Genomic DNA, 14,809 nt, shown 5'->3' on the forward strand with positions numbered 1-14,809 from the left:
CCTAAAACCACACTCAAAACAATATAATCATGTTCTTTAGAGACAGAGAATTCAATACCAAAATAATTTGTTTTAAATGGTGAAAGATTAAATAACTTCTGTGGATATAATGTACAACATGATGACTATAGTTAACAACACTGTTTTGACTATTTGAAAGTTGCTTAAGAGTAAATCTTAAAAAGTTCTCACCACAAAGGGAAAAAATTGTAACTATGTGAGGTGATGGATGTTAACTAAACTTGTGGTGACCATTTCACAATATACTGTATCTAATCATTATGTCGTTTTCCTTAAACTTATATAAAACTTATATATATGTCAATTATTTCTCAATAAAACTGGGGGAAAATGTTGAAAGAAATACCTAGTATAGGGTGTAAGGATTATAGAATATTTTGACTCTAAGCCATGTGCATTTCTTTTAAAGAATCCAAGCCATATTTTAAAAATAATAATTAGTATAATCTCTAAAATGTACTGTGTATATATATTAAGGTTCCTTTTCCACAGCCAGTATTTTAAGTTGAACACTATTTTCCAGCTGCATGAAGACTCCACCCAAAAGACAAATTTTCTCATTCTGAGTTAAGGCACCTTGTCACTTGAAGAGGAGATTATACCAATTAATACAACATTAAGGCAATGTATTTATACTTTGCTGCGCACAGTGCGAATGGACAAGTTACTCTTCGCCCCACAACTAAGTAGCCCCCACAGTGGCCAAAACACACATCCCACCTCTTTCAGTCTCTTCCATGGGGGACATCACCTTATGGTGGACAGAGTGGCATCAAGAAAAATGATCATTTTTTTTTCCACATCAAACTCATACCGTTCCTAATGTTGTCGTCAGTGACCACCTCTTACTGTGAGTAAGTCTACACATTCACCATTACCTGTTGATTGCTCCTAGTTTTTCCACTCAGAAGGTAATGTTATTTACAATATGGCAACATCCAGAAACCCAAACATCAAATCTTCCTGAATTTTTTTTTCTTTTGCAGGGGTAAAGGGGGATTAGGTTTACTTACTTATTTATCTTTTTGATGGAGGTACCTGGGATTGAACCCAGGACCTCGAGCATGCTAGCTAGGCATGCATTCTACCACTGACCTACACCCTCCCCTCAAATCTTCCTGAATTTTAAATAAACAAAAACTTTTCAATTCTAACTGCAAATGCTTGCCATCTGGAGTGTATCTTAGTAGGTTCGAAAAGTTTTTCCTTTTACTCCTACTGACCACAGTACTCTTGTAAAAAGAAATCTAGAGCAATCTTCTGTACTTAAAACAGAAAAAAGGGCTGCTCTGACTCAGACAGGAGCAGGGACCAATTCCTGTGACCAATTCTATACATATCTTACCTTTCAAAGCAATTAAGCTTAAATAATCAGATGCTCTCCTCTCCTCCAGTCAAACCTTACCTTCTTTCAAGAGTTTAGAAGATGACAATAACGAATTTTAAATACTACCTTCTTTGTAAAACTATTCCTGTTCCACAGTGGGAAATGACACTTGTTCTAATAAACCTTCTAGCAATTACTGCCTCTACTATTCACTTTATCTATTTCATTGTGATCTCTCCTATTGATTCAATTTTCTGGTAAATTCTGAACAAACTAAAAGCAATATAAATTTTTTTTAAAGGAACCATATTTTAAAAGCCTTCTCCTTTGTCACTTCATGGTAGAAAGAGTACGAGGCCTAAGATAACGTGTAAAGGCCAACATCTAAGTATTGGTACACACCTTAAGTTAAGGTACATACCTTAAGTATTCATGGAAAATTGTTTTCTATTTATACCTATTCTGAAAAGTCACACACTATGGAGCAGTTACCAAGATTTAAAAATAACCCCCCCTTAAAGTAAACCTATAATGCAAAAGAATATGAAAACAAATATACGTATGTATATATATGACTGAACTATTATGCTGTACATGAAAAATTGACACATTTTAAACTGACTATACTTCAATAAAAAAATAAATAAATAAATTATAATCCCTTTTGATTCTACTTCAGCAAAAAACACTTTCAACAAGATTATGAATGTCCCCCTAGAAAAGCAGAACATGCTTTACATTTTTCAGACTATTTGGTATTCTCAAGAAGCTTACAGTACACAGATTGACTCTATACCACATCAATTCTTCTCCCAACCATATTCAATGTAGCCATCATCAGCATTCTGAAATTCATCACAGTCACTGAAAAGTAGCTGTTCAAATAAATAAACTGCCTTGTATTTTCCTCACAGGATTTCAGACTGCATTATACTCGGTTCATGAAACTTACATCAAATCCCAGCTTTTTAGTAAGAGGACTAACAGGATTATACTCATTAAATAAAGTGAGGAACTGTTTCATGAAACAGCTTACTTAGCCAAAGGATTGTATTTTAAAATATCTGGAAATTCGAGTAAATCAAGGAACCAAAATACTCATAATAAACACCTCTCACCTACAGAAAGACACCTACCTACCTCTTACTTGCTGAGGCCATGAAGCAAGTCTTCAAAAATCACTGATGGCATCAGGAACATTCTTGTATATCCATCTGAATGGTGTTCCTTCCCTGGACCACAATCTCTTTCTTTTTCTTCTCCCATTCATTTCCCGACTAGGACTACTCAAAACCCTGAGTGACTTCTTATTCTCCACACACTGAAGAATCAACCCCTGACTCTGACCTGGGCAATCTTTCCCTCCTTATCTCTGAAAAATGTACCAACAACCTGACTAGACTGAGAGTCCCCCAGAGAACACGACACTCTCCTTTCCCTTGCATGACCTGGTGTAGCTGCTCCTGACACTCACCTTTCCCTCTGTGTCGTCAGGTCTATGACAAATGCTATCTTCTCCACAGTGTCCACCCCACACCCCACCCCACGCCTAATGGGGCACATGTACTCACTGATACTCCTTTGAGAGCACTCTGTCTCACTGCCCTGCTCTTCACCTACTTAAGTGCCAAAGCACTGTCTATTGATTACCACCCACAACTAGTAGGTAAAGCCTGAGTTTTCACCCCAGGAGAACATACTTTTTTCTTTAGCACCAACAGATATCTTATCAGTTTTAAGGGCTGACATGGGGTAGCGTGGTTCTCAGTACTGAATACATACTAGAATCACCTGGAAAGCATCTCTTTAAAAATACTCAAGCTGTTCTCCACCTCAAATTAAGCAGAATGGTGGTTTTCAGGGCAAGGAGGGAGCAAAGGAGAGTTGTTTAATGGGTAGTTTCAGTTTTGCAAGATTAAAAAAAGCTCTGACACCTGCACCCCAATGTTCATAGCAGCACTATTTACAATAGCCAAAACATGGAAACAGCCTAAATGTCCATCAACAGGTGACTGGATAAAGAAGATGTGGTATATTTATACAATGGAACACTACTCAGCCATAAAAACCGACAACATAAGGGTGCCATTTGCAGCAACATGGATGCTCCTGGAGAATGTCATTCTAAGTGAAGTAAGCCAGAAAGAGAAAGAAAAATACCATATGAGATCGCTCATATGTGGAATCTAAGAAACAAAAACAAAAACAAACAACAAACAAACAAAAACAAAGCGTAAATACAGGACAGAAATAGACTCATAGACAGAGAATACAGACTTGTGGTTGCCAGGGGGGTGGAGGGTGGGAAGGGATAGACTGGGATTTCAAAATTGTAGAATAGATAAACAAGATTACACTGTATATCACAGGGAAATATACACAAAATGTTATGATAACTCACAGAGAAAAAATGTGACAATGAGTGTGTATATGTCCATGAATGACTGAAAAATTGTGCTGAACACTGGAATTTGACATGACATTGTAAAATGATTATAAATCAATAAAAAATGTTAAAAAAAAAGTTCTGGAGATATGTCCTACAACAATGTAAATATAATAAACACTACTGAACTGTACCCTTAAAAATGTTTAAGACGGTAATGTCTCTGTGTTTTTTACCATAATAAGAAAGAAGAAATTCATTTTTTAAGAAATAAGTTACAAAACTGTATAGCTGTATATAATACAGAGCAATGATCCCATTTCTGTTTTGAAAAGATAAAAACAGCTAGTAATTCAAAGTGTACCACATACCAAGGCACTAATTTAGGCACTCCCTATGTATTAATGCTGTTAACCCTCACAACTCTTTAAGAGGTAGGTACTATTACTTCCCATTTTACAGTTGAGAAAACTGAAGCACAGAGAGATTAATTAACATGTAAAAAAAACCCACAGCTAATTAGCAGCAAAGACAAGTTTTAAGCGAAGGCCCTTTTGAAACAAATTGGTGGTTACCAGTGGGGAAGGGGAGGAGGCCATACAGGGGTGGAGGAGCGGGAGGTACAAACAACTGGGTGTACGACTGGCTCAAGGATGTACTGTAAAATACAGGGAATATAGCCAGTATTTTGTAATAACTGTTAAGTGGAAAGTAACCTTAAAAAATTGTATTTAAAGTAAAAAAAAAACAAAAAACAGAAAAAATTTAAAAAATAAATGCAGGCCCTTTCGAGACAGTATCCATGCTCTTAACCTTTATGCAATACATACATAAAAATCGGAAAAGATAATAAACTGTTAACATTCTCTTAGGATATCATCATAACAGTTTTCATTTTATACACGTCTGTTTTAAATTTATGCAAAGAGTATATACTGCTTTTTATAATGAAAAACAAATGGAGATATTTACATTTTGAAAAAACACACTCAATGGAACGGCAAGATCTCTCTCCCTACTAACAATCATTTTATTTCATTATATTTCTGCACTCATACTTTTAACCACCGTAAAGCTAGTCTACTTGCTGTTACACACGTGCCTCAGCTTGCTTCCATTTCTATAAACACATCCTTCCCCTGGAGAGAATGTCCTTCCCTTCATTCAACCTAATACACACCTTTTTTTTTTTTTTTTTTTTCAATTTATCCAAATCCGGTTCTTCACTTGCCTCCTTCAGGAGACCTCGCAGGACCTGTCCTTACCTACACAACTTTTCAACTATTTACCATGCTGCTTTGAACAACTGCCCTTAGGAGGTTTTCTCTGTGTCCTCCACAGAGCCATCAGCAAAGTTTCTCCTCTCCCAGAGGCAAGGACAGTCCAGTGGCATGGAGCATACTGCACACGCAGAGCTCGATTTCTAAAGACATTCCTCCCAGAAACACGGGCTCCTTTGGAGACAGGATGGATTCCAGATCTGGGATAAGGAAATGACAAGGTAAATCTGATTTGTCTTGGGCCGAGAATCTAGAAAAGACTAATGGAGGAGGGTCAAAAGGATACAGAAGCCATTTCAAAGGTGGTATTGTGTATGCTTAAACCACGAGGAGAAAGACTGCTGAAGAAATGCATATTCTCAGAGTGCCAGAGCATCACCCTACAGATGACGTGGCAGTAACTGCAAAGTGAAAAATGTATGTTTACAATAGTGAGCTGGTAGCAACCTCTTTAACCAAGTGTTCAAATCTAGGAGCGGGACAACCAGGCATTCTATGCCTCCTGATGTGATTTAATACGAAGTACACAGCATCATCTATGAGTCTTGTCAAGTGAATCTTGACAGAACCTAGTTAGGCCTTTGGGCCTGATTCTGGCTTACAGAACAGACAGGTGATAAAAGAACAACTTAAAGACACGATGAGGAAACAATCAGATAATCAAGAACAACGTGGATATTCTACAAGACAATTGACTAGTCTCTTCAAAAAGTCAGCATCATGACAATAAAGATGAAAGAACTGTTCCAAATTAAAAGAGACTAAGAAACATAACAAATCAAATGCTATGTGTGAGCTTTGATAGGATCCTGACTTTAAAAAATAAAAAAACTTAACTATTGAAGATGCTCAGGCACAGGGAACTATATTCAATACCTTGTAGTAATCTACAATGAAAAAGAATGTGAAAACAAATATATATTTGTATATGTATGCTTGAACCATTAGGCTGTAGACCAGAAACTGACACAACACTGTAAACTGACTATACTTCAATAAAAAAAAAAATTTTTTTTTAATCAGTCTTCCAACCTCTGGAAAGAAAAACAGTGCTCAGGAAGTAACCGAGAAATCTGAATAGGACTGACTATTAGATGATATTAGGGAATTCTTGTCAATATTCTTACATGTAATCATGGTATTGTAGTTAAAAATGTCCCTGTGGTTAGAAGATGCATGCTGAATATTAACAGGTGTGGTGTCATGTCATCTGTGACTTATTCTCAAATGTTTCAACAAATATATTTATACAAATGCAATACACACAAGCACACATAAATAAAGCATTTAGCAAAATATTAATATTAATGTAAGTGTTGGGTATACAGCAGTTACAAGATTTTTTAAATTTTTCTATAGATTTGAAAATTTCCACAATAAAAAGCTAGGGAAACTCAGTAAAGTTCTAAAATAATTAAGTGGAAAAAAATTCCTCCTCTATAACTTTCACTTAGCACCTCCTTGTCATTTAAATGTTTTTTTAAAGTACTTCCTGTCCATACAAGTAACCATAAGTCCCTTGAGAACAGTTAAATTTCTGCAGGTTTACAGATATGAAAATAGTCCAATGAATGTTGTTATTCATAAGTAACACATCAGACCAGATCAGCAAAAATCAAAATGTCTATTAATATCAAGTTTTAGTTAGGATATGGAACAACATAAAGTTTCTCATGATGGGAGTATAAAAGCACAAATTGAAAAAAATATGGCACCATCAAAACAGAGCTGAACACATATATATCCTATGACCCAAGAATTTTTCTCCTAGGTGTATACCCAAGAGAAACTCACAACAGGTGCCAAGGGTTAGGTACAAGAATGTTTAGAGTAGCACTGTTTATAATAGCAAAACCTTGGAACAACCAAAATTTTCATCAACAAATGGATGAATAAACATGCATTAATTCATCAGAACACCATACAGCAATGAAAATGAACTGGAGCAACATGCAACATAGATGAATCTCAAGAACATAATGTTAAACAAAGAAAGCAAGTTGCAGGAGAATACTTGCAGTGATTTCATTTATTAAAATTTCAAAAACATCAGGGGGAGGGTATAGCTCAGTGGTAGAGGATATGCTTAGCATGCACAAGGTCCTGGGTTCAATTTCCAGTACCTTCATTAAAAAAAAAAAAGAAGGAAAAAGGAAAAATATCAAAACTAAGGAATCAAACATATGAAAAAGCAAATGAATGATAAACACAAAATTCAGAATAGAGAGTACCTTCTGATTTTTTACTTGTTTTACTAATAATGTTCTTCTTAATAATTTAGGTGGTAGTACGGAGGCATTTACTACATCATGTTCCTTTAGATCCACATTTTGTTGAACCATTCATCCATCCATGGATATTTAGATTGTTTCCACAACTTTGCTATTGTGAACAGTGCACAAAATGAAAACTCATTTCCAATGAATAATTGAAGAGAAATTTCAGAAGGTCCCCCTCCCAGGTTCAACTATAGCTGCTGAATACACACATGAAAGGCAGACCTAGCTTAAAGGGTGCGTTGAATTGTTCTTTATTCAAAGGCAGATCCAAGACTGATACTAATCAAAGGAATCAAAATAAGAAGATTTATAATTGTTGAGCCCAGCACTACCTGCCCAAGCACGAATACACAAATGCTTCATGTTAAACCTGTGAGGTCAAAAGAAGTTCAAGATCAAGCAGGAAGGATAATTATATTTATATCTGGCTACATTAAAACTTTAAAATGGAGAGAATCCCAATGGTTGTTGCTGTATAGAGTATTCCTGCCTACATTACATCTACTAAATGGGTTTGCTATTAATACCAAAGACAATTCCTCATTAATAAGGAGGGAGCTACCATGCCACTGCTTCTCCCTCCTGACATGTAGAGCTAAGTATGTGCTTAGCAATGGGCTTATGTGTCTGTCACTCCTACCAAATTAAAATTTACTAATTTTGCAAGCATGTCAAACCCGAAGAAGACTTACCCTCCTCCAAATAAAAAAATGACTAAAACTTTTACCACAAACTATATGAACAGTGTAAAACCACATCTATTTGTAATAGCCCTTCAATCTCTAAAAAAGTAATTCAGACCTAAAGACTTGTTTCAATTTTTGATTATCTACCTACCAACCAAATGATGCTTGCTTTGTATAAGTTCTACTGGAACACATAATTCATGACAAAACCCCAACATAGGCATTTATAATACAAGCATGTCAATAAAAAGACATCTCTCTTTATCACCAGAAGGTCCTCTAACAACAACATATTGACTACACTGTGAGAACTATTAGCAGCTTGGGATGGTTCAATTCTGTGTTCATGTAACAGTCCAACCATTATTCTATACTCCCAAGTAAATCAAAATGATTTAAATTTTACAAGAACATTTTTTGAAGAGCAGTTAAACGGCAGCTAAAAAACAGAAAAAAAAACTAAATTCAACTACACAGGAGTAAATAAAGGACAGTACATCTCTCACATAGTATATTATTCAGCTATTACGAAGGATAATACAAATGTAGCTGTAACAGACATTGTCAATATTTTGGTTAAGACATAAAAGTGGGCAAAATCCCTAAGATTATGTATATTATCATGCCATTTTGATAAAAACACATACAAGTAAATGCACATAAATGTATGTAAGAATATATCAATATATTCGTAAGACTATCCATCAAAAAACTCACAGAAATTATCACTGGGTAACTTTTTACCTGTATTTTCTAATTTTTCAACAATAAATAAAAAATTTTTTAACAAAAAAAATCACAACCTCTCTAGACCTTCATCCTATCTTTTTGTTTTTATAAACAAAAAGCTAAGACAGCTGTACCCAAACACCTAACAGCAATATCCAGGGGTAGCATGAGGTAATGTGAGGAATTTAAAGAAAGTCCCTAGAAACAAAAAGTATAGTATGGTAATACCTCCATTGATTATGAAGAAGAGTTCCAGAAACACTCTGCATTGTCAGGAAGTTTGTTACTAAAGGAGAAAGAGTTTTAGAGGGCAGGGCTGCATTTCACAGATGCTACGCGCTAGAAGGACAATTCATTCCTCACTTACAGCTCCAACCTACCAGATGCCCACCCGCTCACTTTCTCCCTGAAGACCCAGTCAGTCATCTTACACTGCCACTGCTTCTTTGAAAGAACCTGTTGCCAAGAATTTGTTCCAAATGTTCATAAACAAACGACACTTCTCCTTAGACATTTTTAAACTTTCCTTACTACTGTAACAGTACTAGACATAAGGCTATATGCATAATACAACTATTTACTGAACACTGTGTAAGGCACTTATTTACCTTCGCCTCAAGTCCATGAAGAGGGTGCACCATTAGCCCTTTCTTACAAAATTGAAGATGACTTACCCAAGAACGTGGTAGCAAAAATTTTACGCCCAGGTCAGACTCCAAACTCAGTTACGCTATACTACCTTTTAAGTTCTCGTGCCTTTTAAAGGGTTGCGAATCACTCAGGTCCTTCTCAGTAGGATCCTTTAACTGAAGACAAGATAGTATCTGCCCTGGGGTGTTCACTAAGGGCTGAAATGCTCTTTGCTTTTCATTCTCAGGCCTATTGACCTTTTTCCCCTTTTTACTTTCCTTTAAGGAACTGAGTGCCTACTGTGTACAAGGCACTTAAAGAAATACAAATGAGTACAGCACAGCCTCCATCCTCCAAAAACTCTAACAAACTCCTAGGGACTAGGAATAAATTACTAAACTACTACTAAAACTAGTGAAGTGAACTACCATTAAGTAAGTTGGACACAACTATAAAGAAACACCATCAAGTGTCAGGAACTCCTGAAAAGCTCAATTTCAAGTGGAATGGGTTTTACTCATTTAAAGGACCAATATTTTTCTTAAGCATCTTAAATAAAAATATTCTAACTTCTTAAGCATAAAACACAATGTAACAATTTAAAAAGCTAACACTGACTAAATTTATTGCTGTGCTAAGTGTTTTACACTTAATATTTAGTCTTCACCAAAACCTTGGCATTGGTACTATTCACAGCACCATTTTAAAAGGCTGTAACAAAAAACATGTTATTTGCCCAAAGTCACACAGCTAGTAAGTGATGGAGTTGGGATTCAAATGCAGCAGTCTACCCCTCTATTCCTCCTTTTGATACATTGATTCAAATGTTTATCGACCACCTACTACATACAGAGCATTGTGCTGAGAAATGATGATAGGGCAATGAACAAGATAGCTTATTCATGATCCTCACCTTCTGATTAAAAGACAGATAAACAAGAATAAAAATGAGATAATTACAGATTGTATAAAATGTTATAAAGGAAGTAAACAAGGTGATGACAGGGTAACTGGGAAAGGCTTACTTTTGTTATGGCCTCTCATAGTTTTGTTCTCAGTTTGTTTCCAAAGACAAGCTGGCCAGACAGCCAGGCTGGGGACCAGAGGAGCAAGGAGAAGAGAAAAGACAGACCACTGCTACCGAAGAAGATCCGAGAAGCGGCAAGAAGTCCTAGTTTCAAAAAAAAAAAGTCCTAGTTTCATCACAAATGTGAAAATTGGCTTAGAAAAGTTAGCGATTGATCAGTCTCAAGTTGGGACTGAAAGAGTAAGTGTGATTTCAGAAGACAGGTGGCATTTGGGGTGAAGGAAAGAGTATAAATACAGCCTCTAGTTAGAGCAAGAAGATAAAGCTGGACTCAAAAAAGGTGCCCTGACTACAGTGCTAGAATCCTGTAAGCAATGGTAACTCCATTTGTTATGGGTGGGGAATAAGCACAGACTGTGCTCTGCTAGGAGAAAAATAACTTCTGTAGAAAAGGTTTTGTTCCTTTGGTTTTTGTGGGTGTTTATTCACAAGGTGGAGAACTACAGTAGGGAAATGAATTAAAAGACCACTACACCTAACTTGGTGAGAAATTTTAAAAATCCACTACAGGAGGTAGTAATAGGAATGAAGAGACACAGCTTCAAGAGCCGGTCAGCAGGATATGTTTGACCACAGGTACAGCAATGGTACCAGAAATATACCTGCAAAATCCAACATGAAATACCTCCCAACCCACCGTACTGAATCAACCCTGCATATCATCACAAATACGTTGGCATTTTTTCACAAACCCCAATGAGCCAATGTTCTTTCTACTGAATAATACTATGCCTAAGAGAATACTACCTATCCTTGCAGGCACTATGTAGAACAGTATGAAGGGTACTTAAAAAACTAGAAATAACATTACCATATGATCCAGCAATCAATGCTCTGGGCATATATCCAGAGAAAACTAATTTGAAAAGGCATATGTACCCCAATGTTCATAGCAGCACTATTTACAATAGCTAAGACATAGAAGCAAACTCAATGTCCATCAACAGGTAACTGGATAAAATTATGGTATGTATATGTATGTGTATACACACACACACACACACACACACACACACACACACACACATTATGGAATATTACTCAGCCATAAAAAGGAATAAAATAATGCCATTTGCAGCAACATGGATGGACCTGGAGATTATTATATTAAGTGAAGTAAATCAGACAGAAAGACAAATATCATATGATATCACTTATATATGAAATCTAAAAAAATGATACAAATAAACTTATTTACAAAACACACATAGAAAACAAACTTATGGTTATCAAAGGGGGAGGGAGGGATAAATTAGGAGTTTGGGATTAACATATACACACTATTATATATAAAATAGATAATCAACAAGGTCCTACTGTATAGCACAAGGAACTATAGTTAATATCTTATAATAACCTATAATGGAACAAATCTGAAAAGAATATATTTATTTATATATATGTATGTATAACTGAATCACTTTGCTGTGCACCTGAAACTAACACAACATTGTAAATCAACTATACATCAATTTAAAAAAAAGAGAATTTCACCTATCCTTAATGAATGATTTCAGATCATCTCTTATAAATCTCAACAGATAAGTGTACATATTAACTCTTTCAGCATTACAAATGCCAACTAATTTTAAAGACAAAGTAAAATATAAACCACATTATTCTCTCAAATGGTACACAATTTCCAAAAGCAAACTAGTGAGTTTTTTAAAGTCCAGGTCCCACATAGGCCTGAACAAATAAGAATTTGAAAATTATTTTAAAGAAACAAAAGGACTCAGGCCAGGTTTAGCATGTTGAGTAGTTCCAATGCTATTCTTAGAACTAACAACACTTCTTCATGTGCAACTTTTTCCAAATGATACTAACAAGGTCAAGGATCACATCCTATCTGAAAACAAGACCTGTATAACGTAGCTATGATCTCTTACAATGGCTTATCTACAAGTGTTGGACCTTAAGGATTTTACTTATATGTAATTTTACATATATCTCTATGAGTACACGTTTTATATTTGAAATATTTATATTTTTTATTGTTTTTATGAAACAGTGCTACACTATATGGTTGGCCTTCAAAAAAAATGCCTTGTTTAACCAGCATTTCACATTCATTGGCTAATTTGGGCCTCAGGACAATCTTACGAAATATGTAAGTAGAAGTATCATCTTCCCCTCTATACAGTGGTGGGACTGGAGCTCAGAAAGATTAAGTAACTTGACTAGTTCGAGACCTCCCAGTAACTGGCAAGGTCAGGGTCCCGACCAGGCCTTCCGATTCTCTGTTCCAGCTCTCCTCCCCGCAGGACACTACCAATTTAGCAGTTGAATATTCATGTGTCTCTTCAACAAGCCTGGACTGTAACTGAAAGCCAAACCACTGCCGCCGGGCCAATATTCTCAGCGTGGAAACGCAAGCGGAACACTAGCACTCTTCAGTAAACATAAACAAGAGCACACGTTTCAGTCCGGACCCCATTGAATGCTGGCTTTGCTCCACCACACAAAACTTACTAAATTACACTATGGCCTTAAAGCATAACCCTTAACAGAACTGTCTTTTTCAATAGGTCGGAAATTCAGTAAATCAGAAGAGGTGACTCACACCATTAACTTACAGTTTTGCAAATTAACAATTCTGGATGCCAAAGGAAAAGAATGAATTACACAAACCCCTTTCCATCTCCAACCCCAAAGTTGCTTAAGTGTCAAAGCGCAGCAATAAAACCTAGAGACAGAGGTGGGGCTGAAGCTAACATTCTTCCTCCCTACGACTTCCATCGTCCCAGGCAACTCACTCCTCAAAGCCCAGCAGGTCTCTTCCTACACTCAATCCCGTCGGGACCAGAGTGACTACCTGCCCCGCAGCCCCCGCGACCAACACCAGAGCCCTGCCAGGAACTGCGACTGTGGCGACTCGCACGGCTGGGACTGCCCCTTCCCCCGGTGTCCCCACCTGCTCCCGGCTGCCCGCACACCTGGCAGCCCCTGCCCGGGCAGAGGATGCGCGGCGAGAACCAGCCCCCAAATGCGACGTCCTAGGGCCGCCGGGAGACCCAGGGCAAGTCCGCTTCCGCCCCCAGCCCCCACGGCCGCGACGGACCGCGCCCCCGCCCCTGCGAGCGCCGGGCAAGACACGGTTTCGGAGAGGCCCCCCAGGTCCCCCCGGGGCGGGAGGGGGCGGCGGCGCTGCAGATTGGGGGGGGGGGGGAGGAGGAAGCGCGGCCGGCGCGCACGCCCGGGGAAGAGGAGGAGCGTGTCCCGACCCGCCGCGAGGGCAGGCGGAGAGCGGAGGGGGTCGGCAGTGGCGGAGCCGCGGGGGAGCGGGCGTCTACCTGCGAGCAGAAGTACGAGCCCTGGATGCCCAGCTTGATGCAGGTGGGACACTGGAGCTTGGCCTCGCTGCTGCAACCGTCTGTCTCGCACACACGCGTCTCCACGGCCGCCATGCTGCCTAGCTGCTAGAGGAGCGCCTCACGGAGGAAGAAGGGGAGGAGGGAGGGAGGGACGGCGGGGTGGAGGGAGGGCAGGGGAGGGGAGAGAGGCCGGGCCAGGGGAGGAGCTCGGCCCGGGCCGGGGCGCGGGAGGCGGCGGAGCGGAGGGCCAGCGCAGACCACGCTGCGCGCCCCGCCCCGCGGCCCTCGCTCCGCCCCGGCCCGCGGCCCCCGCCTCCCCGCGGCCGGCGCGCACGTGGGGGCAGCCAGGATCGCGGCCGATCCCTGCACCGGCTCTGAGAGGTCCTGCTTCTGCCCGCCGTGAGTGCGACCTCCCGGCTCCCGGCGCAGGCCCGGTGCAGCCGACCAGGAGAGGCCCTCACGCCTCGCGCTTTCTGTGCCTAGAGCGAGCTCCCCAGTCGTCCCTTACTGACTGGATCCCAGGGTCCTGAATGACCCCTTAGTCTCAGGCGGTTGGAAAGGGCGCTCCACGCCGCTTTGTTGGTCCACCCGGAATTTCCTTCGAAAAGCAAAGTAATTCCCTTTTGAAAGTTCTATTTCTCTCTGATAGTATCTACCCTGAGGCCTAAGGACCACTGCTCATTCACAAAAAAGGAAGCCAGGGAACTGTCAAGAGGTGGGCTGGGATTTGTGTCCGCCCTCTCGCCTTTGTGCCCGTTTTTTTTTTACCCACACCTCTCTCCATTCACAGTGTACAGCTGTAGTGATGGTAACGCAACTGCTAGATATTCAATACGAACAATAATTTTTTGTATTATCCCAGTTGATTGTTTAAGGGATAAATAGGGGAGAATTGTATTGATCATGAAATGTTGGAGTTGAAAGGCGCCATAGAGGTACATATATAAAATATTTTTTGACAAAAATTGGACCATACTATGCAGAGTATTTAGTTACTTGTTTTCTTCAGGTATATTGTGAACTTACTTTATTGTCATCAAATATACTTTTACCACATAATTATAATGTTT

The 14,809-nt window shown here is 39.0% G+C and overlaps 1 protein-coding gene across 1 annotated transcript in view; it reads right to left on the minus strand.

Annotated features, from left to right (window-relative positions):
* Positions 1 to 13,884, minus strand: part of METAP1 (methionyl aminopeptidase 1) — a 52,552-nt gene extending 38,668 nt beyond the window's left edge. The window contains exon 1 of the mRNA XM_074343509.1: positions 13,719 to 13,884. Within this exon, the coding sequence (XP_074199610.1) occupies positions 13,719 to 13,832 (114 nt within the window). The 5' untranslated portion in view covers positions 13,833 to 13,884. The remainder of the gene's footprint in view (positions 1 to 13,718) is intronic.
* Between the last annotated feature and the right edge of the window lie 925 nt (positions 13,885 to 14,809).

The sequence above is a fragment of the Camelus bactrianus genome, chromosome 2, assembly GCF_048773025.1.
Source record: "Camelus bactrianus isolate YW-2024 breed Bactrian camel chromosome 2, ASM4877302v1, whole genome shotgun sequence".
In the NCBI taxonomy this organism is placed as follows: Eukaryota; Metazoa; Chordata; class Mammalia; order Artiodactyla; family Camelidae; genus Camelus; species Camelus bactrianus.